Source organism: Alternaria burnsii, assembly GCF_013036055.1.
Source record: "Alternaria burnsii strain CBS107.38 chromosome Unknown 698, whole genome shotgun sequence".
NCBI lineage: Eukaryota > Fungi > Ascomycota > Dothideomycetes > Pleosporales > Pleosporaceae > Alternaria > Alternaria burnsii.
The window spans coordinates 699,193-725,076 of record NW_024066111.1 but is presented as its reverse complement, the minus strand read 5'-3'; the positions used below and the strand labels follow the sequence as shown (position 1 = coordinate 725,076).

The window sequence follows — 25,884 nt, the reverse complement described above, 5'->3', positions numbered from 1 at the left end:
ATCAGCTCCCCGCTCAAACCGCCACGACCAGAAAAGAGTCGCCTCAGGCACTATGATCGCGCTCGGCACTTCGAACAATCTACACCGCAACGCTTCATCGATATGTCGACGGAAACCACAAGGGTGATTGCGTCTTCGCAGGATCGTTTCTCCCGCCTACCGGAAGAGGTGACCACACGCATCATGAAGTGCCACTACAGCAACCATATCCGGGGTGTGCTTCTTTGCTCTGTCATGTTCGTTCCAGAGGATCCAGACTTCTTGGAAGGCATTTGTTCTTACGCTTCTGAATTACACTGGTGTGAAGAAGAAGAACGCAAGTATGGTTATCAGCCGGTGGCCACTACAATCGACACAGTAAAGATCCAGGAGGTCCTGAAGATCCGGCTTGTCAACAAGCTCTTCGCTCGCTGCGTGCTTGACGCATTCTTCAAGAGTCCCATCATATTTGAGCATAGGTCATACGATTTGACAGGTCCGGGAAAGATTTTCTGGTTTCTACCTTGCCAGATCGAGCCAAAACTTGTCCAGCGTGGTGGAAGCATTCAAGCTGAATACTACACCAGGGTTCCTTACACGTATCGCTTTGTTTTGAACAAGACCGACATCCATTGCGTAAGAACTGGTATGGACTTAGCTCTGACAAAGCAAACGCATCTGCCAAGTATTACCGACGCCGATGCGTCGCTGCTGGCCAACGATATTGACAAGGTCTTCGTCCACAACCCCAGCGGTCTTACTGTTCGCGGTATCCAATTCAGTCGTGATTTGGAGAGGGGGTCGTTCTTTGATACCGAATTCACAGCAAAACTAGTTCGATTGTATTGGGACGTGCTTGGGGGTGCACATGGGCAGACGATGGACCTTAACACAACCAAGAGTTCACTCTAGACCTATGATTCTCAGGGCATGTGGAGCCAGATGTGGCACTTTCAGCTGACACATGGGTCAAGCATTGGCGGAACTGACGGTAATCTAGCATCCTGGAGTGTGGAGGAGCCAAATGGGGGCTCATAGGCGCGTGGCACGATCTGCTCCAGTTGAACCAGAGTAGCCCAAGCTTTCCAAACTTAGTTCCAGAAGCTGTATTCGTGATATAGACGAAGCCAAAGATTCGTGTACGACTCCTGGAGGGCCTCATATCTAGCCCGTCAAACGTGGAACTGGTGTGTTGGCTGTATGAAAGATGTATCTTCCACTTTTGCAAGTTGTGTCTCGTGTAAAAACCTTCTCAAATGATGCCAGCACTCTATGTTCCACATCTTCAATGAACTGATCCCATAATTCTTTGTTTATAGACACTGGTCGTCGAACTCTCTGAATGCCAGAAATCAGATGAAAAAGCTTCTAGGAACTCGGCATTCCGGTCATCATGAGGAAAGGGCGTTGACATAACTGTACTGCCGGCAAGCACATGGATTTCCGACTTCAGATCAAGTCATTGGTGAAGTGCACTCGCAGGCGCTGTTCAATCTATGGCGGTGCTGTTTCGGCGTAGTGATCCTCGGGTTTGGTGTTTGCCTACTCTAGTCTCTCACGGCTCCTGGCTCCGAAATCGTGACAGCTCTACCACACGACCGCCGCATACGACTACACCTGTATTCTTAGACACAAGTCCGATAGCTCTCATACGCTGACAATAGTTGCGATAACTGCGATGCGCGCATAGGCATTTCCGCGCCATCGGCCACCGCCGCAGTACCGTACTACCATCGCGTCCTTGGCCACCGATACCATAATGACTGCAACTACGATAATGTCTTCATCAGACCCCGGATACCTCCGAAAAGCTCATAACGATACCGATGGCGAGATGTTACTGCTTGTTTCGTCGGCAACGACACCTTCTGGAGGCGTCGGATCGAGCGCGAATGCGACCCCTCTCCTGTAGGTCCTCCTGGCAGCATGCTCGACCTCAACGCCACCCACAGACAGCTCTTACAGCATACCGTCACAACCAAGATGACGGTGCTGACAGCTATGAATGGTACCAAAAGCTCTCCAGGCGTTAGGGGTCCTTGAGGCCATAGAAGCCCTCAAGCAACCCCTCAGCTCGGAGGCGGATCCGCAAATACCAACATGCTTGCCCTCTTCCACGGGAGTTGAAACTGGCTACGCACCAATGTTCGATCATCGTTTAATCCCATGAATGCTTGCGGACAGCCGCCTCCGCAGCAAGACAACGCATGCAGTCGACGGACAAACCAATTGCTACGACGAGAATCTTACAAGGCTCTTCACACACTCAAGCCGGTGACGACCGTGGCTCCGGAGAACGAATCTCTGGCGTCTCTCAGCTACAAGGAGCGGCCAATACTTTATCCTAAATTGACTTCTGAGGGAACCACAAGATCATGAACAGATGTAGCTTGCACGTCCGTCTTCTATCTCCCCACTTGGACCGACAGGAAAGTACAACATCGCCTGCGTTCCCAGAGCATGAAGCATTACCTCGTCTTCTGCGAGCCGGATATGGCGACCGCCTGCGAGTATCTCCAACCAAAACCCCAGGAGACGAGCGGGTAGGGAGAGATTGGAAGGGTGTTATGACATACTTCGCATTGCTAGGGAAAGATAAGAAGCTGGATATCGCCTTCCGCACCTGCAAAACGACAGAGAAGGGCGCATACACAACCCTGGAGATCTATTCTCACTTCGCAAGTTTGCGAATGACAACCATGGGTGCCGAAGAGGTGTTTTGGTTTGCAAGGGAGACGTCGATTTCAAGGACCCAACTTCAGAAGACGTGGGATGACGCTACCAGCTAAGACATCGAACCCAAAGTCTTCTCTCGACAGTTCAAGCTTCCTATACTCCTGACATCTCTGGAGTAATCTCTTTCCTCTTCTAGGATGATGTACGAATGCGAAGAGCCCTTTTCTTTCCACAGTGAAAAATGGACATGTATACAGGGCATACTTGGGTCGCACAATCCCATGCTTGGAGGTAGTAAGTTAAGAAGCGGATATGACAGCCTCATTTCTGAGTATGGGGTTGGATCGCAGCGTTGTGTCAATGGCTCTAAGCATTTTTGCTGCGAGGGTTTACCTCCAAAGTACCGTTGCGTTGGCTATGGTCAGGCATATCACTGGTTCATGGCTGGCCAATTCTTGAAGAACATTTTTCAAGTTCAGGACCTGCGTGAAGCTTGTCGTGGTTGGTTGGTGTGATCCTAGACAATTCCTCAGGACACTTTCCGATACCAGAGTCGCCATCGGCCCAGCAGATGAAGAACTGGACTCAAGCTTGTAACCATTCGCGAACCCTGTACTTCGTGGTCTCAATCTCGGACATTTTATCATCCTCTTACTGTGTCGAAACATATGTTGACAGTAACAACGATGGGCTGTAGTCGTAACTGTCGAAAATAGTGCGGTTGTCGGCTTCGCCTCTGTCACAGAGATCTGTCAGGATACGTGCATGGTCTGGTGGCCATGGCCAGAAACCTAGATTTCTAGCAATTGGCTGTATTGACTCTGCGGAGATTAGGGTCATAAAGCGCCAGGTCTATTGGAGTACTCAGCGGACGTATCGGTGACGACGAGGATTCGAATTCGAGTCGAGACCGACGTGCGACAAGGAAGAGGTCATCCTATCATACAAAAACCTCAGGTTTGGACCGAGGTGGTCGTCTAATCAGCGAGTTCGCCCTTACTTAGGGTGTAGAGGCGTATACCTGAAGTATTTTCTGTCTCACGCACAGCCCTGTTCTATTACAACAGTGGCAGAGGGTTGCCCTATAGAATGATCGAGGGGGCAAGCGCGGGGCAGATCTGGGAAGAAAGGGCGTCCGACCCTAGCGCTACAGAACCGGGTTGCTTTGGTGAGGTTTTGCGACGACCGTCATGCCCCCGCTGCGGTAGAATGCCTGCTATTGATCACACAAGCATCCCAAGAGAGATGTCTCTACATTGCTGTCTTTGGCCATGCTCGTTTTGGACGGAGCATTGGGCGAAGGATTCGAGGATGAGGTCGAGTCTGCTTGCTACTCGGGGCTAGGCTCGCAAGAGTGCACCGGTAATACGAGAGGCTAGGAAGGACGGGAGAACGTAGGGCGGGCTTGCTGTGAGGTTGCTCAAGATCCCGGTCTTGTCAGCAAATTGTACAGTGGTACATGTCGGAGGTAAACTGTCCCACGCGAGATGGGATGATGTCAGGAGGTTGGGGAGCTACCCCACCGGATTTTGAAAGCTCCCCACTGCGCGCTAGACAGACCCCGGCCTCCGATACAGGCCGGCAGAGTCACCGATATACCTTTCCCGAAAATTGTAACTCAACAATCATCATATCATCTGCAACATCACAATGGCGACCGTGCCCGACTACTCACGGCCGACGACGCCTGACAATGGTACCAATGGCACCAATGGCCTTGTCTCGCCTCGCACGCCAAAGACAGGCCTCGCTCTCACCGAGTACAGCGCAAACCCCAGTCCGCCTTCCGAATCCAACACTTCACGAACCAACCATGCCATACCCGACGCGTTCCTTCTGCCCAATGGCTATCCCGATTACCTCCGCCTCATCCTCACTTCGCGCGTCTACGAAGTCGTCCAGGAAACGCCCCTCACTCACGCGACCAACCTCAGCAACAGGCTAGAGTGCAATGTTCTACTCAAGCGCGAGGACTTACAGCCCGTCTTCAGCTTCAAGCTACGCGGCGCATACAACAAAATGGCACATCTGGACCCCAAGGACAGGTGGAAGGGAGTCGTTGCATGCAGCGCCGGCAACCATGCACAAGGTGTCGCATATTCTGCGCGCAAGCTGAAGATCCCCGCGACTATTGTCATGCCTTCTGGCACTCCCGATATCAAACACAAGAATGTCTCACGGCTGGGAGGTTCAGTGATACTACACGGCGCTGACTTTGACGCTGCAAAGGCAGAGGCGGCAAGATTAGAGAAGTTGCACGGCCTTATACCTATACCACCATTCGACGATCCCTATGTCATTGCAGGCCAGGGTACTGTTGGCATGGAGTTGCTGCGACAGACAAATCTGCAAGATCTCAAGGCTGTCTTCTGCTGTGTCGGTGGTGGAGGACTCATCGCAGGCACAGGTGTATACATCAAGCGGATAGCACCACACGTCAAGATCATAGGAGTGGAGCAATACGACGCAAACGCCATGGTCGAGTCGCTCAAAGCCGGAAAGCGCGTCTTCTTGAAGGACGTGGGACTGTTCGCCGATGGAGCCGCCGTCAAGACAGTGGGAGAGGAAACCTTCAGGATATGTCAAGAGGTTGTCGATGAGGTAGTCCAGGTTACAACAGACGAGACATGCGCCGCCATCAAAGACATGTTCGAAGACACACGCTCCATCGTTGAGCCTGCCGGCGCACTTGCCCTCGCAGGCCTGAAGAAATGGGTGAGCCGCAACCCATCACCGGATCGCAATCGCGGTCTGGTTGCCATTGCTAGTGGCGCAAACATGAACTTCGACCGCCTCCGTTTTGTCGCCGAGCGCGCCGCCATTGGTGAAAACAAAGAAGCCATCCTCTCCGTCACCATCCCCGAACAACCCGGTGCCTTTGCTAAGCTCATTTCGCTCATCCACCCCATGGCCATCACCGAGTTCAGTTACCGCTACTCGGGCCCCAACTCCGCCCAAATACTGGTCGGCGTTGAATTAAAGGCTGCAACACGAACCCGCGACCTACCCGACCTCCTCAACCGTCTCGGCGCTGAGGGCATGACTGCTGAAGACCTTTCTCAAGACGAGCTCGCAAAATCGCATATCCGCTACCTTGTTGGAGGTCGCAGCAACGCCGCTGACGAGCACCTTTTCATGTTCGAGTTCCCTGAGCGGGGAGGCGCTCTGTACAAGTTCCTGAACACATTGCAACCAGGCATGAACATCAGTCTCTTCCACTACAGAAACTACGGGGGAGACGTTGCGAAGATCCTGGCCGGTATTCAATGTAAGGAGGAGGACAGTAGCAAGCTGGCAAGTTTCTTGAAGGACATTGGATACCCGTACAAGGAGGTGACCGACAGCCCAAGCTACAAGATGTTCTTGAGGCAATGAGATGGGCGAACCTAGGAAGGAGGGAAGACGTCATGTTAAGATAGGATCGGGAACGAAGATGTGAAGGAACAATACAGATACCCCTTTCGATTGTCACAATTGCTCACTCACTACCAAGCAGCATGCAGATTACCGAGCCCATGCTCACAGTTCCACAGGCACTACCTACCAAGGCCAGCACCCCTCTGCCTTCAAGTAGCCCCCATGCTCCTCATCCCTTCTCCCCTCTAAGATAGCAATCATGGGCTTCGCACCCTCACTCGTAGGCTTCGCCCCATGCTCTACTTTATTCTACTCCGGGAATTAGTCCCCATTTGACCGGACCAAAGACGACTGCAAAGCCAGATGCAGATGAGATGCAACATACCATTGGTCCCAGATTACTCTCAGTGAATCCAGGGCAGAAACAAAATACCTTCCATCCCTTGGGCCCGTACTCATAGTCTTGACACGCAGTAAGCATGTTCAAAGCCGCTTTGGAAGTGCGGTATGGGACCTGTTCACCTTGTTAGCACGAACATGGTCACTCGGGATACGTGGGAGTCATACGACTTTCATCTCCTGATGCGGATTGGTCCTGTCACTTCGCAACCCAATACTACCAGCTCCACTTGTCACGTTGATGATTCGTGGCGTCCTACCCATCTTTTCACTCTTCTCGAGCAACTTCGCGAAAGTCTCGACAATGATGGCGGGACCAGTGACATTAGTCAGGAAGGCGGCTGTCATACGTGTGGACAGAGAAGCTGAACTAGGTGGCTCACCAGTTATGGCGGCGTTGTTGATCAAGGCGTCGAGGCGACCGTGTTTCTCTTCCACCATCTTCCCAGCATCACTGATGCTGTTCTCGTCATTGACGTCTATCGGCAACAACTCAACCTTGCCAGGTAGCTCTCTTTCCTGTAAAAGCTTCACAGCGGCTTCGCCTTTTTCAATGGATCGGCTACCAAGCAGGATATAGTACTTGTTATCACGCAAGAGTTGGTCGGCGAGCTCGAATCCGATCCCTCCGTTTGCTGTATCCGCAGTGTCAGCGAACAAGATTTAAGGGCCTCGATCACGGAAAAGGGAGAAGTTATGAAAGGAGAAGAGGAGTGGCAAGTTGTACCATACAAAGGCTACGGACTGAGGAAAGGGGGTACTTTACCACCGGTGATGAGAACGATGGTCTGTTCTTCGGAAGCCATGTCGTTCCTTTGTCCGTTCAAGTATGCTCTTCACAAGGGGATATGGTGTTTCTTGCTGCAGCCAAACTTGTGTCTACCTCGAAACGACAAAGTCTAGCCTCTTTATATCTCTTCTCTTCCCTCTCCCGCTTCTCAACCTCATTTTTATTACCCGTCTACTTCTTCGGCTGCTTAGCGCATTCCTCAGTCTATGCGGCACTCTGCCGACTTTTACCTGCATACGACTGCGTCTTCGGAAGTGCAGTACGCCATTTGCATACTGCGATGTAGTATGCGCCCATCTTTCCCGCTTCGAGACATACCATGTAGTGCAAAAGCCCAGGCGGCAGAAGCACGTCTGGACCAATAAGTGTCCTTTAGACCGTGTGGATAGCATGTCAGTAACGCACTGTTGATCCTCCTAACTCGATGGTCTTAGTCGGTCGGCGGGGATAACGGACTTAGGCTCACAGCCATGGGGTTAGACGGAAGCCACGGAGTCCTTGAGAATACGAAGGGGGGTTAGACTGAAGAGGTAGGATCCTTTGACATCCAACATGCATGATGAAGCTTGATTGTTTCTCTCATTTGTCCGTTGACTATCTAAATTGTGCGGTGATGTTGCAATCCGAGAGCCGCTGTCGGCTGCGTGGTATCCTATGATGCAAGCTCCATCCTTACCCAACAAGAAAATAGAAAACACCGGCGCCTCACCAACGCCCACCTGATGCAATAGTGATAGCGAGTGTAGAGTCGGTTGGACAGAATACGAGCAGCCGCGATCATGCACGATCACACCCTATCTTCTGCAAAATCCAATACTTCGCAATCGTCCTCGAAAAAGTTCTCCTCATCACCCTCCTTCTTGATACGTCTTCTTCGCGTAGTGACGACAACCTGTTCCACCTCTTCTTCACCGTCCTGAAGGACAAGCTTATTCTCGAACTTGGCAGCAACACCGGCAATATCGTCCTCTCCAGAATCGTATGCTTGGGTAATGGGCGTCGAAAGTCGGGTCACCTCAATACTCTCGCCAAAGAGCCAGGGGGAGTCGTCTTCGTGGTGGAGGTCGGAGATTAGTCCTGGCAACAAGGGCTGGTACTCACTGCTCTCATCGTGAATCTCGAGAGGCTGTCTTGAGTAGACAAAACGTGCGACGCGTTTATCCGTGTAGAAAGGCTGGTAAGGAGGATTCGTTTCAATCTCAGAAAAACTAAGTGGTGCGAGAGACGATGTGACAGGCTTGCGAGACGGCAAAGACCGAGGAAGCCAGTCGCCATAGCAGTCTTGTGTTGGCTCCGGATCACCGGGCTGTGGGAATAGTTGCTCGGTGATAGAGAGCGGCAGTGCGGAGTCTGAGATAGGGGCGAGTCCAAATTCAACTGTCTTCTTCTTGGTTATCGACGCAGTATTGGATGACTTCCCCTTGCCTGTCGCAGCTCGCATCTGCACTCGCCAGATCTGGAGTACGCCACCTGACACCAATGCGATTGAGCCGCGGCCTCTGCCAGAAAGCCAGCGTACGCTGTATGGCTTGACACCGCTGGGTGACGATGGCAGCGTCATCTTGTTGTCTCCCGCGTGACGTATGTTGTTAATTGACTTGCCTACACCAGCAGCAACGGCTTTACCGGACTTTGCGCCAGCAGCAGGTGTTACACCTAGACCACTCAGACTGAATCGAGATCCCGCAGCGCTGTTCTTCGCGCGGACGGCATCAAACCAAGGCCTAGCGCTATTGACAGCCTGCATTGCTGAGTTGACCATGCCGGTCGAACCCGTGGGAGCCGTGGTCTCCTTTGGTGGGGCAGAGGGTGCCGCAGGACGGATTCGTCGAGCTGGCGGCCATTGGAAGGCCGACGCAGGCATAGGAAACATGTGTACTGTTCCTTTATCGGTGATGACTGCTAGTTTATCGACTCGAGGAGCAGACCAAACAACGTCAATGACATTGGCAACAGTCATTCTGGTAAATCGAGCGACTTGTCGAACATAAGGACCGGATGGTTGCTCTCGAAGAGTCTTACGGACTCGTCGGAAATTCATCCGCTTCAAGTCCCAGACATCCTGGTAATCGCCCTTTTTGCTTACAGTCATGAGCATCAGACCGCTGGGGGCGAATGACATGAAGCTACAGCCGAGAGCTGCTGGTATAGTAGCAACGGGATGGAGAGCGTTCTTGTTCCTCGTTTCTTCTGCGTCCACCAGTCTTTGCAAGTCATAAACGGAGATGACGGTTGCTTCTTGTCTTGGCTGAGTCTGGCTGTGGCCATGAGTCGGTGGGAAGTAGTGCTGCATAGGATCTTGACCATATGGCACGTTATTTCCTTGCTGACCTCTGTTCATGTAGCTCTTGAAGGCTTGCACTCCCTTCTCGGTAGCCCAGCGCGCGCCCTTGATTGCAACTTGTGTCCCTTCCCGTGTAATTCTATCGAGCAAGCCTGCTTCGTTGGGCATATCGACAGCACAGTTGGGCGACGGCTGAGGTGGTACGCTATGGTGTGCAAGACCTGGAGCACGCCCATAGTATGGTGAGGTCAGTGCGACACCATTGACAGGGTAGAGCGCACTCGAAGCTGGCGGAGTGACTGCGAGCCAGCGATCAGAGAGAGAAAATACGGGCAAGCCATATTTCTCAGGAGGGATCTCGTCATGACTTCCATCGACGGCACTCGAACCGTTTGAGTGAACAGCTCGTTCGCGATTCTGAACCGAAGTCCACAGTTTGCCAATGCAGCGGAACTGCTCGCCGTACTCTGGGTGATTTCCCAGGTAAGGTGCGAACACGAAGACTTCGCCACTTGCGCCAGATGCAACGACAACAAACTTGCCCTTCGCCTCGATGACAAAGTCGCCTATTGGAGGTGGAGGTTGGAAGAGCGGGCTGTCAATTGGACTCGTGAGAGGGATCAAAGGAGTTCGGTATAGGACAGCTAGCCTTCGCTTCTCTTTCAGTGAGTAAATTTCGACGGTCGTCTGGTAGCCACTGATCTGGCCATCCCGATTGCCATGTCTCGAGGATGGCCTACTAGGCGATTCAGAGGCTGAGTCGTCGACCACGGAGGATGCCCCGCTTCCACTAGAGCTTCTACTGTCCTTGACGACCGGGCCGTGAAGAATGAGTGCGACCAATGGACGGGAAGCAGCTAGAGGGTCTCGCCGCGATGTCCAGGGCAAGATCTTGGCGCCTATGACACCACCCCTGAGGCCCTCTAGACGGCCCACAATATCCATCTTGCTCTTCTCGACACGGAAAACGTCGAGCCCTCCTTGAGATCCAACGAGCAGCACATTCTCGGATGGCCGAGCTGCCTCTTCTCCTGCCATGGATAGAGTGTCGAAGCCACAGAAGTAGCCTCCTTCGCCCGGCTGGATACCATCGGTTGGGCCATTGTTGAGGCCGAAGTCAATGTTTGGCAAGCCATAGTAGTGTGCTTGAGGTTGATGTGGCAGGGGCGGGTTTGGCACGAAGTGTTGCGACGGCGGACGAGCGCCGTGTTGTGAATACATGGATGCCCTGCGATCTCTGCCGGGCGAGTTCTGCAGACGGTCGCCGAAGTTTGTGTATTGACTGGGATGACTCAGAGGCCTTGCACCTGGAGGGGAGTTGGACATGGCCTGTTGTGCATACAGTCCGTCTCGTGCACCTGGCGAGTTGTGAAAGGTAGGCGGTGAACTGGCTATGGCTATGCCACCGTTTCCTGGCGAGCCCGAGTTGGGAAAGAAGGGCACCGACTTGGCCCACTCGTTGGTGTATTGTGCGGCCGTGGTTCGCGTGGCACCGATAGCCGATAGTAATGGAGACGTGGTGGCATTGTAGTTTGAGGGTGGGGACGTAGAAGACAGACGCTTTGCTGAGGAAGGCGACTTGGTTCTGCAGCAGTCAGTTATGTTTGAGGACAAACAGGAGTCACTCGGTCGCTCTTTCCACCTGAGCGTCACCCCTGACGTGCACATGGCAGGGACACCTACATCTCTCTGGGATAGATGCGCGTAACCTTGTCGGCCGCCCTATTTCTTCTTCCCAGCTCATATCTCGACGTGTTGCGGCCGCGCGCTTGTGGCGTGTCCTGTACCTTTGTGCCCTTGCGCTGTTGCTTGTGCAGGTAGGTGAGGTTGGAGACAGGCGTCGTATACTCGGCGGCGTTGTCGGGCGATGAGCTCATATAACCTGTGGAGAAGCGTGTGGAGGTGTCTGTTGGAGCGCCAGCTCAGTCGTGGAGAGTTGCTATGTGTTGCGGCCTGGAGGTAGGTTGTGGGGGTAGCGACGGATGAGCGCGGCGAGTGAGTTCGGATGGATGCTAGACACGGCGTTGCGTCATGCGCCTTCGTGACCAAGGCGCGTGAAGGTTGCAGTCCCGTGCTTGCACAGCAAGACGCTTATACAGAGTACTGGCTGGTGCCTTGTTCCTGACTCGGCGGCGCGTTATCGGGGCCTATCTGGTCTTCGCTCGGTATGATCGGGAGGCGCTCGTGGTGGCTATCGTTACAGCCGCGGGGCTGGAGCTTCACGCGGCACGCTATGTAGGAGGCTCCTCAGCGCGCAATGCAAGTCAGTCTGGATACAGCGCGCAGTCGTGAGTCAACTTGGAGCTTTATCTAAGCTTCCAAGTGTTGAGATATGAAATGCAGGGCGTCGTAAGTGCAGTTAGCTGTGTCGCTGGCCTGGTCGGTACTGAGGGGCAGCTCATAGCTTATGCAGGTGCATGTCGCGCCCTCACCCTTCCATTCGCCCTGCAACATGGTCGCCGCCGGCACCGCCCTTTGCGCTGATATCTAGCCCCTCTTTAGCTGCTTCTAGTCATTCCCAGATTGCGGGCGTGCTAGTTGGGTCAAGTGACTTCAGCGGTAGATGCCTGAGTAATGTTGTTGGGCAGCCACATGCGGCGTTCCGCGAAGCATTCCGATCAGTGACGTCCTGGCATGCATATCACGAGGCCCACATCCCGCGCGGCATCTCGTGGCTTGCACGTGCTTGTATCTTTGGCCTCATCCTACAAAACCACAGGCACATCGCTCACAAGAAGCGACATTTGCCAGGTAGAACCTTCCCATTTCCAGTTCAAAGGCATGATCCGTGTTGTCCCGTTCACAAAGACGATCATCAGCAAATCGACTCTCAGCTCGTAAATACGCCCAGACAGCCTTGTCCATGACCTTGTGATGATTTACCACTTTTGGTGTAAGCGACCTGCCATCCTAGAAGAACTTCGCATCGTACGTGCTAGCCGACGTAAGTAATGCAAGCGAACGTCCTGGGTAAAGTCAGGTACAAAAGTATGCAATCCCCAGGCAGGTCGCGAATAACTAGGTACTCACCAAGCATTCACTCACCATGTTCAAGTCAAAGTACCTCAGCCTCGTCTCCTTGGCCCTTCTCCCTGTGGCTCTGGCGCAATCCGAATACACGAATCTCCCAGAAGTACCACCAGGTGTCTTCAGTGCAAGCGCACGCACTGAAATTAAAACCACCGTCGACGCTGCTTGGGATGCACTCACCGACTTCCCCAACTACGGAGCTTGGAACCCATTCGTGCGCTATGCTCTCGTCACTTCAGCCAACAACATCACCCTACCCGACCAGCGAGCTGTCGAAGGCAACTACTTATTCTTCCGTGTGCAAATTCCTCCGCTCCCGTTGCCGGTGAATAAGGACACACCAGACAATCTCTTGCATACGCAGACTGCTTTCGAGCGCATAACTCATGTACAGCCAGAATTGGAAAGGCTGGCGTGGAATTACTTGGCGGAAATTGCTGTCAAATCGACGCGATGGCAGGCGGTCAGCGACATAGGCAACGGCACTGTCTTGTACGAGTCTCATGAGGAGTTTAACGGGCCGTTGGCTGGAATGTTAAAAGAGACACTTGGAGAGAGCTTGCAGGAATCTTTTAAAGCACAAGGAGAGGGGCTGAAGTTGTACCTCGAAGGTAAATAAATAGCGTAGAATTGCGATACGTTAGCATCTTATCCTGAGCATATCAAACTCGTTCTACTTCATGTCCATGGCATTCCGATGAGATGGATAATGTGAAATCTGATCCGATGTGTCGTCGGAACTGTCCCAGATGAGCAGCGAAGGAGCACATCGGCGTTGGAAACAGCCATGCCGGGATCCCTGCCGCTCCGCGGGCATGCGCGCATCTGTCGCAATCGCACATGTGCAGTACACGCGTGTAACATCAGGCGCTTACCCACCATGAGGCCTTGTCTCAACAACATGTCTTTGTATTCTGACTGTCTTTTATAACACTCTCTCTTTGGTTTGGCACTAGTCAATTTCCTGCTTCTGCTATCGCGACACACCAAGGTCGCATGCCGCACAATCGTTATCGCCCATGTTCATAGCTCTTTCTGAGGTCCTCTGTCCACCATGACGATAAGTCCTGAGCTCGAAGCCTTTGCACGAGCAATATCACGCGTACTGGGTTGGGCGTACTTCCTGTCGTGGTCAGTACCAGCCATCTCTCGTCACGCACTCTATGATCCCGTACTAACTCACGATCAGGTCCCTGTCTTTCTACCCCCAACCCATATCGAACTATATCCGCAAATCCACGCTCGGTCTCGCAATAGACTTCCCCACCCTCAATGTCCTCGGTTTCACCTGCTACACCATCTCTACAGCCTGCTTCCTATATTCGCCTACCATCAAATCGCAATATGCGTTCCGTCATCCGGAAGCGCCCCAGACGACAGTACGATTCAATGACTTCCTGTTCGCAGCACATGGTGCAGTCATGTGTGTGATTATTTACAGTCAGTTCTTCGAGAAGATATGGGGCTTCGAGATTGGCAAGAGGCAAAAGGTCAGCCGGGTCATACTAGGAGTTTGGTGGGGATGTGTGCTTGCTATCGTGGTCGTGGTGATGCTTGTCAAAACCAGAGGAACAAAAGGAAATGATGCGCAGGGGTGGGCATGGATCGACGTTGTGAGTTGATCCAACTTTACACCTTCTGACCTTACAAGTTCATGCTAATATCGAACAGATATACACGCTCGGCTACGTCAAACTTCTCACCGTATTTCTCAAATATATACCGCAAGCCTGGGTCAATTACAAGCGCAAATCTACGCTGGGATGGAGTATATATCCTATGCTCTTGGACTTCGCAGGAGGTTGGCTTTCGCTTGCGCAGTTGTGCATCGATTCTGCGTTGGAAAACGATTGGAGTGGTGTCACAGGCAACCCAGTCAAGTTCGGGCTGGGAAACATTACTATTGTGTTTGATATCATCTTTATGCTGCAGCATTATGTGCTGTACAAACGTCCTGCAAAGCATTTGGAGGATGAGGACGAAGAGGAGAGGCAAGGACTCGTGGCGGGTCAGAGGGACTAGAAATTACAATGTGACATTCCGTCAATAACTTGCATCATTAAGGCTTGAAGCTGTCTGATGGTGAAGTGCCGCTTCATGCCAGACCTATTCAATCCAAAGAAGCGACATTGACGCTCCTCTCAGACACTTGGGACGTTCTTGGTATGACCGGAAAAAAGTCCGTCGACGGATAATCCAGCCCTTTCCTCGACAGAATCCGCGTACGTACCGTCAATTCCTACCGAAGAGCGCTATGGAATATAGGGACGCGTGGAGCAGGGAGTGCGAAAACCAGCCTCATGATATGTGTTCCGGCCTCATAACAAGCGCCGACAGACTAAGCGTCGCGTTCCTGAATTACCTTCTACCAGAACATGCCCCGCACTAGCCTGCCGCGCGACGCCTCCGAGCCTCTCCACATCTTTCCGACTCAGCGTTAGCAAGTTCCGGTAGAATATATATCCAGCATAACTCACGTCTTGATCCTACAAATACATATTGGACTCTGCTCGAAGCATCCCCAGGATTCCTATCATCTTTTCACATATATCGCAACAATGGCACCAAACTGGGACAGACTTATTCGCTTCATTGCGACAGATGGCCGTGAGCTGCGGGGTCAGCCAATCCTCCCTTCGGCAGACTTTGACGTTGGTACTACGACAGAAGAGACGGGACTAAAGGCCAAAGTGATCGATGTAAAAAACAACGACATCTTCGACTCAGCCACCAAGGTCACAGACGAAGAAGTGACAGTGAAGAAACTGCTCGGCCCAGTCACAGTGGACGAAGTGCCTATCATCCGCTGCATAGGTCTCAACTTTATCAAGCACAGTAAGTTTACCTCTCTGCTATACAGTTCCGCTCATTGCCATGCTGATAACTTCCCATAGTCCAGGAAGGTGGCCGCACCCTTCCCCCATACCCATCCACCTTCATAAAAGCAAATACATGCTTAAACGACCATGGTGCACCCATTGTCATCCCCAAAATCGCACAAGACAACCAAGCCGACTACGAGGGCGAGCTCTGCTTCATCATCTCTAAAGACGCCAAAGACGTGTCTGAAGCTGAAGCTTTCGACTACATTGGCGGTTACACATCCGGCAATGACGTCTCATCGCGTAAACTTCAGCGTGATCCTCTCCTCGCAGGAACAGTGCCACAATGGAATTTCTCCAAAGGCTTCGATACCTACGCGCCTCTGGGCCCCCAACTCGTTTCCACCAAAGTTATCCCTGACCCGTCCAAACTGCATCTCAAGACCATCGTTAATGGCGATTTGAGACAAAACTCAGGCATTGACGACCTGTGTTTCAAGATCCCAACCTTGGTGAGCTATTGCAGTCAGGGCACTACGCTAAAGAAGGGGACTGTGTTCATGACGGGTACGTGTGCGGGTGTTGGTTATGCGATGAAGGAGCCGCAGTTCTTGAAGCCGGGCGATGTGGTTGAGGTAAACCTGAGTCCAGAGATTGGCACGCTGAAGAATACGGTGGAGTATGCTTGAACGAACGAATAAATCCAGGAATTGATTCAAGAGATACCTCACTATTTTTTGGTGAATGAAATCTTGCTAGCCAGAACACAGGAAGATACACTACGTATCACAACTTTCAGATCTTCGATCTAGCCTTACTCTTCTGCTCCATCTCCTCCCTCTTGATCCTGAACCTCTCCGCGGGCGCACCCTCAACAAACCTTTCCGCCAATGCATCAATAGCATTAACTACAGCAATCATCCGCGCATCCCTAATCGGCGCATTTTGCAACCTCTTCATCTCCATCATACTCTTTCCATCATTTCCCTTTAGCTGCTCCTCCAAGAACTCGACAACCTTGCCTTGGAACTCATCACCTGTAGCGTCCCACACATAATTGTAGAGACCCGCATCAACAAGCTCTTGTGCCGAGAGTTTACGGCCGAACATGAGGAAGTCGTTGGCCCGGTGAATGCCAATGGATTGGGCAAAGGATAAAGCGGATCCGTTCTCAGGGACGAGACCGAGGGCTGAGAAAGGACATTGCAGCCAAGCTGTTGAGGAAGCAAGGACAATATCCGCAATACCCGGGAACCAAGCTGCACCACCACCGACAGCGGGGCCGTTTAGGGCAAGGATGAGGACTTTGCGGTGGTCGATCATGGAGCGTAGAAGTTCCGTGGCATAGCCAAACCGAGTCATGTAACTCAATTTCTTCTCTCCACCATTTTTGAACACTTCACCAGCTCCGGGGATGCCTTTGACGTCTGCACCGGCGGAGAAGAATCGGCCTTCACCTGTCAAGACGGTGAAGACGGTGTCTGGGTGCTCATTTAGAACGCGTAGTGCGGCAATGACGTCTGGGATGAGATTTCCGCCGAAGGAGTTGAGGGCCTTGGGACGGTTGAACTAGGGAGTTGTGTTAGTTCTAGACATATAACATAACACGGATATCGATGATTCGACGAGAAAATCTTTCGTTGAATGCTCCACAATCCTGTCGTGGCAGAAAGAGCATGATTGGGGTAATCTTTTACCTTGATGATACCAATCTGTCCCTTGATCTCGAACTTGATGTCAGAGTAGTCGGATGAAGAGGTCATGATGTTTCAGAAACTAGCTTCTTTGCCAAGTTCTTCGAGACAAATAAATGAATTTTAGCTATGACCAGTACACTTTTTTTCTTCTAAAGAGTTGTTGTTGAGTCGTTCTTTTCGATGGAATGGCGACCTGCTGAAGACTTTCGGTCCTAGGAGCTGAGTTGTGATTGAGTAGTAAGCTTTCCCCGCCTGGGACGCGACGGGCCTCGGTTCGGTAAGAAAGCTGGAGTATTATTGGGCGTACCTATGCACGCGTCAACCTAAACCATTTTTGTAAGACTCTGGAGAGGTGATTTACGGATATCAGCTTGAGACGCCAATTGTGTGATGAAAGTGATGCAGCGACGTTGCACAGCCGCTGACGCGTGAATGAGTTGCTGACGATGCTGATAAGGACATGTTCGCGTTTAACCTCGGCACGTTTTTATTGCACGTCATCACGGGCGTTACGTCCATGACTAAGGCACGCAGACAATAATGAAGAGAAGTCAATTTAACAATGTTAGCCAATAAGACTGCAAATACTCTCAGTTGAGTTGTAGTTTAACACGTTACGACACGCAACTCAGATTAAGTAATATTCATAACTAATGATTCATACATTGCAGGGACTGAAAATATACATTTCTCTTCATGGGAGTGGATAAATACATATATCATACATCTACTCTTACTAACCCTCGAAAACTCCATGATTCAGCTCAACGCCAAAGTCCTTGGCCATAACGCGCATGTGCGCTTCGATATCGTCTTCCATACCTCCACCAACACCAACCAGTTGCTTGAGCTTACTCCAGAAGAACACCGCATCGCTAAGTGCCAGTACACACCGGAACCGCAGATGGTTGACCCAATTCTTCCATCTTTGGCTCACGCTAAGGTCCCTGGATTCAATCAACGCCCTACTAGCCCACAATCCGGTGATCTTGATACGGTTAACAGGCGAACCAAGGAACTGATTGTTACCCTGTACGATACGCAAGTTGCGGCCGATGAATAAGAGCTCACGAGGGAATTTTGCGTCGTCGCCGAGGATGAGCTTGATGGCATCGCGACCTTTGGCTTGCATTTCGAAGGCGCGTTCAGCTTGATCTTTGCCTTTTCTCTCGGATTTGAGGACCTCTGCTACGCTTTTGTCACCACCTTCGTATGGGCGCATGAGCGTTGCTGATGCGAAGATGTCAGCGTGCTTGACGCCCCAACTGCTGACAATCTCCTCAATCTTAGCATTATCGAAGGCGAGGAGTGATTTCCAGAATTCCGAGTATTGGAGGCGGAACTTGGGGTCCATGCGAATGTACAGACCGTGATCGATGAGGACAACCTCGGGCTGTCCGTTGGGTAGGCGGCGGATGAAGATGTTTCCAGGGTGAGGATCGCAGTGTACTGCACCCCAGAGGAACATCTGTGCTGAAAAGAGGTCGACGATGGTATTCATGGTAGTCTTCAGTGAAACGCCGAGACCGCCTTTGCCATCGTTGCCTCGCCATGAGTTACGGTCCGGCTTGAAGCATTCATATTGTGTGGCGTCCTCTGGGACATGTGTATCAACTTTGGCGTCCTTGGGGATAGGGGGAAGAAGGTTGCCACCAGCACCAGGGCTGCCTCTGCGCCATCCGCCCTTCCAGCTGTTCGTGATGCCTTCTTTATCCCACAGTCGCACTCCTTCAATCCATTCGGCAGTCATGACACGCTTGCTCGAGAGCTCACGATATACTGCAGGAATGTAGACTCGACCATTGAGCCGCGGCTCCCCTGCCACAAGTCCCTTCATCTCTACGGCGTTGTCCGCTTCGTTCTCGAAATCGGTTTCCAGCATCAGGCGTTCGGAGATGTATGGGACCAGCGTATAGACAGGGATGCCAAACCACCAAGTGTAGACTTTGGAAACAACCTTGAAGGCCCACAGATCCCATCCGACCTGCTGCGCAATCTCTCTCTTCTGGATCTTGATTGCTACCTCTCTTCCGTCTGCCAGCCTTGCCCAGTGTACTTGCGCAACACTTGCACTAGCCCTTGCAGTCTTTTCCATTATACCTCGACCGTCTTGTCCCTCTCGTGCAAAACTGACGCCAAAGACTTCCTCGGCGCTTTTGCCAAAGTCCTCTCGTATGACTTGCTCAACCTCCCACCATTCATTCTGCGGTGCGTCGTCAAACATTTGCTGAAACATCTTCTGGAACTGCGGCGGTAGTATTGCGCTTTGCATGGCAATGGCCTGCCCAATCTTCAGGTATAGTCCGCCATTGTACCGCAACAGATCGAATATTCTCTGTGCGTTCCTTGCATGCAGATCCTCGATGCTATTCGCAAGCGGTGGGTGCGCACGGAAGTTGATCTTGTAGTCTATGCCTATCAAAAGACCAGTCTTAAATGTGCGCAAACTACGTGTGATGGATGAAGCGTAGAATTGCCTGTCAGCCAGCCATCCCGCACCGAGCAGCGCAGAAACGACGACAAGGCGGCGCACCCATTTTCGGCGAGTAAACGGAGGCTTGATTTTGCGCTGCCTCGGCTTCGGTAGGTCTGCGGGATTGGGAGGGCGTAGAGGCTCCCATTGTTGTGTCTGCAGGCGGCGTACGATGGGTGCCTGGTAGAGTCGCGTGGGGGCCAAGGTTGACGTCAGCAGTCTTGATGTCGCATATTGGGCAGGTGCTCTTCGAAGAGCAGACAGGCCATGTATCATGGCTGTCGAATGCAGGACGGAATCAGCACGAGAAAAGTGTGGTAGGACATGAGGACTACGTTGTGAGATTCAGTTATCTTTCGCGCAGTGTCGGACTTAAAGTCATGACGGCATTTTCAACGCCGCCCGAATAAACCGCTATTTCGTCCGTGCACCATAAGACATACCAACTCCACGTTCCGATTCAACCCGAACCTTTGATTCTCTTTGTATTGACGATCAATTGCCTGCGGCTTTGAAGTCATGTATGTTTTCCTTGGAGTCAAAACCCCTGTCTTCGCGTGATCGGTCATGAGGAGAGTCACACCCAGAACTGTCTCTTCGCCGAACACGATGGATGACTATGCTGTGTCTGTTGATGATAACCTCCCGTTCTGTAACCAGACTGTAGAACGTTCTGATTTGAGGAGCGGCGAACCAATTCGGAGAAGTCACTGTCACACCATCTGGCGCTTGTTGGCGTTACTTGAGGATGCACTTGGAAAGTGGCACTGGGGAGAAGGCCAATCTTCAAAATGCTCCTCACGACTGGTCATCCTGTGGCACTTGACTTTTCTCCACAGCCTGGAGATCAACATTCCACCTCTTTGCCAGTTCCTCAACAACATCTATCCACTTCTTCACTAGAGGATGCTGATCCGATACCTCTCTGAATGTGGGATCTTCATCCTTCCCTACAACACCCCACTTCCATATTCCTTCCTCATCTACCCATTGGCGACCCAACAACTCCTCGATTGCAAGCTCCTTGCGCGCAGATTCGTAGAATTCTGCTACTTCTTTGTGGATCTGCTTGTCATGACCTCTCCATGCAGCAGTAAAACCTTGTAGGACTCCTAGTATGTAGCCCACCTTCAAACCCAGATTTGCGCCTAGGGAGTAGCCTTCATCGAAGCCTTCCTGTACGTATTGCCCCTTACTATTCGCTAGACCCTCACGATATGCATCTGTGTCTAGCGCACGTTGACGGGATGGAAGGTCTGAGAGTATCTCATGGTTGTGTGCATGTGGGATGTTCGCAGCGAGAGTGGGTGACGCGGGCGCGGAACCGTAGATATCGTCGAGCGCATTCTCGTGCGGAGGCGTTGGAGGAGCGTTTCCGGCAGCAAGTTGAGTTGGGCCCAAGGTGGGAGACACATCACCGATTGCGTTCATAGTGGGCGTTTCTCCCTCCAGCGAGGATCGTGCAAGCTGTAAATTCCATGTTGTGAAATGTACCAGGTGGGGTCAAGAGTGAGGGTTTGGTGGAGACTAGCGTTGTCTTCGGCGGATGCGGAAGCTTGAACTTCTTTGAGCCCAGATCTGCAGTCTTTTACTACCATGAATGTTCGCATCGCTGGAAGTTGTCAGCTAGCATGAGGGAACATTATTCCGGTAGATTCAGTCCGCTATGTCCAGCTTTGGGTGATGGTAACTCCGTTGACGCGGACGGACGAATACGGGCACGCTCGTTTAAGCTGCATCCATCAGGCATTCACTCACTTTATCAAGGACAACCACCCTAAGTCCCAATAGCGATTCATTAACCTCACAGTTCTGCGCAAGACCAACTTTCTCGATTACCACGCCGTTGCCATGGTTGCTATTGACGTTGTCCGCGCTCACAACGCATCGTTGAAGAGCCTACCACCAAATCTAGTGGCAGTTTTTGTCGGAGGTACAAGTGGCATTGGCTTCTTCACAGCTCGAGAGGTAAGTCGCGACTACTTGAAGGCATATACGATATATACCGACTAGGTAACTCCTACCTCTACAGTTTGTCCGAAACACTACATCACCACATGTTTACTTGATTGGCCGCAATGCAACAGAGGCTGGAAAGATCATGGAAGAGCTTAGCTCCATCAACAGCTCATCCCAGATCAGCTTCATCCAGAAGGACCTCTCACTATTGAAGAATGTGGACGAAGCATGCAGCGAGATCAAGAGCAAAGAAAAGCAAGTCAATATACTGTTCATGACGTGCGGATACCTTACGGTGCAAGGTAGAAACGAGACATCCGAAGGTCTGGACAGGAAGATGGCGGTCCAGTACTACTCGCGGATGCGATTTATCTCCCAGCTCACGCCGCTGCTCGACAATGCCTCTGAAACTAACAACCTCTCTCGCGTTGTCAATGTTCTGGATCCGCAGGCTGGCTTGAGGCTGGGCGGCCTTGACTACTCTGACCTCTCTCTGAGGCGTAACTTTAGTCTCAAAAGGGTGCTGCTGCACGCGAGCGCCATGACAAACCTTTCCGTCACTCACTTGGCAAGTCAGAACCTTAAGACAAGCTATATCCACGAATACCCATCTGCTGTGGATACAGGCATAACGCGAGAACTATTCGGCCGCTTCAACAACGCTGTCACGTTCGTGCTAGGTGGTCTGTTTGGACGTCTCTTCTTTGTTCCGCAGGTGGAAAGCGGCGAGAGACACCTGTTTGCTGCCACTGCACCGCGTTACGCCCCCAAGGCAGATGGCGCTCAGACAGAAGTCGTTGGAAGTGACGGAGTGAAGGGAAGTGGAGGCTATGTCCTGAATTGGAATGGGGACATCCTGGCAGACACAAAGAAAGCGCAGAAGCTGAGGGAAGAAGGGGGAATGGACAAGGTTTGGGAACACACTCAAGAGGTCATGAGCAAGATCGCGGAGAGTGGAAGGTTTACTGGATAGAGTTTGAAGACTTGCGCCTGACGTAGGATCGAGCGGGCCGGGAGAGCATCATCAATCCATGGGACAACTGAATCGCACTGTGTGGGGCATTATCGATAGGCGCACGTGTTGCGTGATGATGCTATCTACAGCTGAGACGTGTTGGTTGGACTATCATGAGGCGCAGCTTGTTGGCGTTGGCGTAGAAGCCAAAAGTGGAAGAGCCAGCACGCCCTCCTGTTCGTGTTTGATGGAAAAACAGAGTAGGATGACGCCAGAATTGTTTCTTTATGTCTATTCTGTCTTTCTGTGACACAGCATCGTGGGTGTCCCCAGAAGCGTTGTGTCGGATCGGAGATGGCGTTTATGCGCTCCTTGCCTCCTAACAACACATGGCTTCAGCGTCCCCAGCCCTCTGCACTGGGCACCGAGGCTTCATAAAATGAGGATTCCGGCTAGCGGGAACCCCTATTCATGTGCATGACGATCGCCAGGGACCGGCAACCCAGCTGCACGTCGCCGCCGAAGCGATAAGGATTGCACAAGACAAATCTGCCGCGTTGTGAAGAATGACTGGCTGCTGGATGCAAATTGGCGCGCTGCCGGTGGTTGTCTGGTCAGGCCAGATGTTTCGCATTGAGATTTCGGGCGCGCACCCCCGTCGGTGTCACCATCGCGGTTTCCCGCTGTGCGTCCAACGTCGAGAAGCGACGGCCAATGGTACGGCTGCTTACAGCCTTGCTCCTTCCGAGACGCGTCACGCCGATGTTGACGTCTGTGGTGTTGCTTCTTGTGGTGGCTGGCCTTCACCACTCCTCCACCTCACCCTCCTTGCGCGATTAAACTACCGGCGATTTACTTTTGTCGAGAATCCGGGGGTGCCATTGCGCCGTATCGTTCCTGCAGTAGTGTCTCGGGCCAAAAGGTTAGTCGAAGCCTCTGACTAGACCCTGGGCCTTTCACCCGCACGCGCCATCGAGATGCGCGTTTGAGCAGGTGCTGACCTTGCGACACCCGCCGGCAGCTCCTCCTTCAATTTCACTTGCACTAGGACGCTGCGAGGTCCGAATTGCTGTGCCGTGCGCAGGATAGCCCGACCCAGCAAGACTGTCCGCTACGCTGCTGCAGTCCTCCATTGCTAAGATTACACGCGCGAAGTCGCAGCCACTGATATTAAGAGCCCTTCCGCCGCCCACCATGGCCACCACCATCGACGACCGGTCCCCTAATCCACCTAATACCTTGGCCCACCAAGACGGCTCTCCTGATCCCTCTGGCCGCCCATCAGTAGCCCAATCCACCAACTCTGACCAAGCAGGACCGCGCAGATCCAGCTTCAACTTTCTGCGCCGAACCAGCGGGAAGAGCTCCTCCGAAGTTCGCGGTAATAGCAGTAATCGAAGCACTTCAATCGGCAAGATGAGCAGGAAGCAGAAGCAACTCGCCCAGGAGGAGGCTCTTCGCAAGCAGCGCGAAGCTACCATGCTGCCCAAGCAGCCGCCGCGCCTGCCTTCTCACTCGGCCCTTCCCCAAATTGCCACGTTTGGAGGTGAAGACGCCCGTCCAGACTCCATTGCCATTGTCTCCAACAAAGCTGGCACCTACAACCCCAGCGCCCACAACTTCAGCCGACCCTCAACCGACACCTATAGGATGGCGCCTATCCCCAGCTCCAGCCCCGCTGTGGCGCCGCCCGTGCCTGGTTCCTCGCAGTCCAACTACATGGACTACGATCCTTACCCGAGGACTGAGAGTATGACCAACCGTGGTCGCTACAGCTATGCCAGCAGCCAGATCAGCACCGTCAACAGTCCCCGCCGTGTCAGGAGGAGGAAGGACCCCACGCCTTTCAAGTAGGTTCCACATTGCACCCTTCGACGTCAGCGCTAACAATTACATAGCATCCTTGTCATTGGTACCAAGGGCTGCGGCAAGTCATCGTTCATTGAGTTCCTCCGCACTGCGCTTGCACTTCCGGCTCGAAAGCGCCCACATACGCCCTCCCCACCTGCTACAGCCGTGGGTGGTGACGACTCACCTTTCACGTCAGAGTTCCTCGAGACTGAAGTAGACGGTGAGAGAGTCGGCGTCACGCTCTGGGACTCCGAGGGCTTGGAGAAGAACATTGTCGATTTCCAGCTACCCATCATCACCTCTTTCCTCGAGTCCAAGTTCGAAGACACATTTAGCGAGGAGCAAAAGGTTGTACGCGCTCCAGGCGTCAAGGATACACACATTCACTGCGTCTTCCTCGTCCTGGATCCGATTCGCTTGGACCAGAACATAGCCGAGGCCCGCAAGAAGTCCAACGTTGTTAATGCTGGCAGTGCCATCTTCGGTGGTCTGGATGAGCGCCTAGATCTTAACATACTTCGCGAGCTGCAAACCAGAACGACTGTGATTCCAGTCATCAGCAAGGCAGACACAATCACCGGCGCACACATGCGCTACCTCAAGAAGACAGTCTGGGACACGATCAAGCGCGCAAAGTTGGACCCCTTGGAGGCCCTGAACCTAGACCTAGGTGACGATGACGAAGATCCCGACCGACTGGATGAGCGAGATGAGGACGAATATGAGCAGTCGTCTGAGGGCGAAGGTAAATCCGAGGTACTTAACAAGATCCTTGAGCGATCTTCCTCCGAAGCTGCGCGCTCGATTGCTTCATCTGGTTCTTCTACTAGGTCGCACTCACCTCCGACCTCGCCCCCGAGCGCCAGGAAAGGTCATAGCCGCAAACCTTCCGCCATGTCCGCCTCTATTCACAGCGAAAATGCCGAGACTCCGTTCTTGCCTCTTAGCATCATCTCGCCAGATCCTTATGACCCCGAGGTTGTCGGTCGTAGATTCCCGTGGGGCTTCGCCGACCCTTACAACCCGGAGCACTGCGACTTCGTCAAGCTCAGGGAGAGTGTCTTCAGCGATTGGCGCTCCGAACTCCGCGAGGCTTCCCGCGAGCAATGGTACGAGGGCTGGAGGACCACCCGTCTGGAGAAGAGCAAACGACGAGTCGCGACTTCAGATGGGCCAGCAACCAGAGGACTCTCCGTCCCGGCAACGAATGGTCGGGCCGTCAGTGCTGGCGGCGGCCAGTATCGCCCATATCGCCCCAACGAGTTCTAGGTGCCTCGATCCTAACACTCACGCCTCTTGCCAGTCCGGCATCGTCATCGAGTCAAACCAACTACGGACAACATCCACTCCACAACGAGGCCATTTAACGTTCATCCAGCGAAGCATCTCTTGATCCTTCCACATTCAGCACAACTCAAGCGGTATATGTGTACACTTGGAGGTCTCGATACTCTTTCCTATATTCGTTTGCATCTGGAAGTTTGTGTTTTTATTTGATTTTGAAATTGCGCATACCCTTTTTCGTATTGTTTAGTACCATTCTAGAGTCACGCCGTTCCGACACTGTTCATTCTGTTCAACGAGGATCCGGGTGGTCGATGTCTTTTACGCT

At 52.5% G+C, this 25,884-nt stretch overlaps 11 protein-coding genes across 11 annotated transcripts; 7 read left to right on the top strand and 4 right to left on the bottom strand.

Annotated features, from left to right (window-relative positions):
* Positions 1–102: 102 nt before the first annotated feature.
* On the top strand, positions 103–891 carry GT037_004407 (uncharacterized protein; the record flags this gene model as incomplete). The annotated part of the gene is made up of 1 exon (XM_038929454.1): positions 103–891. The coding sequence occupies one exon, from the start codon at positions 103–105 to the stop codon at positions 889–891; it is 789 nt and encodes a 262-aa protein (XP_038787726.1).
* A 3,414-nt stretch (positions 892–4,305) lies between these two features.
* Positions 4,306–6,030, top strand: GT037_004406 (threonine dehydratase i; the record flags this gene model as incomplete). Its single annotated transcript, XM_038929453.1, has 1 exon — positions 4,306–6,030. The coding sequence occupies one exon, from the start codon at positions 4,306–4,308 to the stop codon at positions 6,028–6,030; it is 1,725 nt and encodes a 574-aa protein (XP_038787725.1).
* A 165-nt stretch (positions 6,031–6,195) lies between these two features.
* GT037_004405 (uncharacterized protein) lies at positions 6,196–11,362 on the bottom strand (the record flags this gene model as incomplete). Its single annotated transcript, XM_038929452.1, has 7 exons — positions 6,196–6,321; positions 6,398–6,526; positions 6,580–7,046; positions 7,178–7,243; positions 7,520–7,571; positions 7,995–11,070; positions 11,169–11,362. 7 exons carry the CDS (start codon positions 11,360–11,362, stop codon positions 6,196–6,198), a joined length of 4,110 nt encoding a protein of 1,369 aa, XP_038787724.1.
* A 1,169-nt stretch (positions 11,363–12,531) lies between these two features.
* On the top strand, positions 12,532–13,134 carry GT037_004404 (uncharacterized protein; the record flags this gene model as incomplete). The annotated part of the gene is made up of 1 exon (XM_038929451.1): positions 12,532–13,134. One exon carries the CDS (start codon positions 12,532–12,534, stop codon positions 13,132–13,134), a length of 603 nt encoding a protein of 200 aa, XP_038787723.1.
* Positions 13,135–13,569: 435 nt separating this feature from the next.
* Positions 13,570–14,537, top strand: GT037_004403 (l-cystine transporter-like protein; the record flags this gene model as incomplete). The annotated part of the gene is made up of 3 exons (XM_038929450.1): positions 13,570–13,646; positions 13,705–14,128; positions 14,187–14,537. 3 exons carry the CDS (start codon positions 13,570–13,572, stop codon positions 14,535–14,537), a joined length of 852 nt encoding a protein of 283 aa, XP_038787722.1.
* A 536-nt stretch (positions 14,538–15,073) lies between these two features.
* GT037_004402 (fumarylacetoacetate hydrolase family protein) lies at positions 15,074–16,026 on the top strand (the record flags this gene model as incomplete). The annotated part of the gene is made up of 2 exons (XM_038929449.1): positions 15,074–15,350; positions 15,410–16,026. 2 exons carry the CDS (start codon positions 15,074–15,076, stop codon positions 16,024–16,026), a joined length of 894 nt encoding a protein of 297 aa, XP_038787721.1.
* A 106-nt stretch (positions 16,027–16,132) lies between these two features.
* On the bottom strand, positions 16,133–17,100 carry GT037_004401 (clpP/crotonase; the record flags this gene model as incomplete). The annotated part of the gene is made up of 2 exons (XM_038929448.1): positions 16,133–16,906; positions 17,035–17,100. The coding sequence occupies 2 exons, from the start codon at positions 17,098–17,100 to the stop codon at positions 16,133–16,135; spliced, it is 840 nt and encodes a 279-aa protein (XP_038787720.1).
* Positions 17,101–17,770: 670 nt separating this feature from the next.
* Positions 17,771–19,783, bottom strand: GT037_004400 (uncharacterized protein; the record flags this gene model as incomplete). The annotated part of the gene is made up of 1 exon (XM_038929447.1): positions 17,771–19,783. One exon carries the CDS (start codon positions 19,781–19,783, stop codon positions 17,771–17,773), a length of 2,013 nt encoding a protein of 670 aa, XP_038787719.1.
* A 522-nt stretch (positions 19,784–20,305) lies between these two features.
* GT037_004399 (uncharacterized protein) lies at positions 20,306–20,938 on the bottom strand (the record flags this gene model as incomplete). The annotated part of the gene is made up of 1 exon (XM_038929446.1): positions 20,306–20,938. One exon carries the CDS (start codon positions 20,936–20,938, stop codon positions 20,306–20,308), a length of 633 nt encoding a protein of 210 aa, XP_038787718.1.
* A 420-nt stretch (positions 20,939–21,358) lies between these two features.
* On the top strand, positions 21,359–22,439 carry GT037_004398 (uncharacterized protein; the record flags this gene model as incomplete). Its single annotated transcript, XM_038929445.1, has 2 exons — positions 21,359–21,475; positions 21,540–22,439. 2 exons carry the CDS (start codon positions 21,359–21,361, stop codon positions 22,437–22,439), a joined length of 1,017 nt encoding a protein of 338 aa, XP_038787717.1.
* Positions 22,440–23,615: 1,176 nt separating this feature from the next.
* On the top strand, positions 23,616–25,541 carry GT037_004397 (uncharacterized protein; the record flags this gene model as incomplete). Its single annotated transcript, XM_038929444.1, has 2 exons — positions 23,616–24,271; positions 24,320–25,541. The coding sequence occupies 2 exons, from the start codon at positions 23,616–23,618 to the stop codon at positions 25,539–25,541; spliced, it is 1,878 nt and encodes a 625-aa protein (XP_038787716.1).
* Between the last annotated feature and the right edge of the window lie 343 nt (positions 25,542–25,884).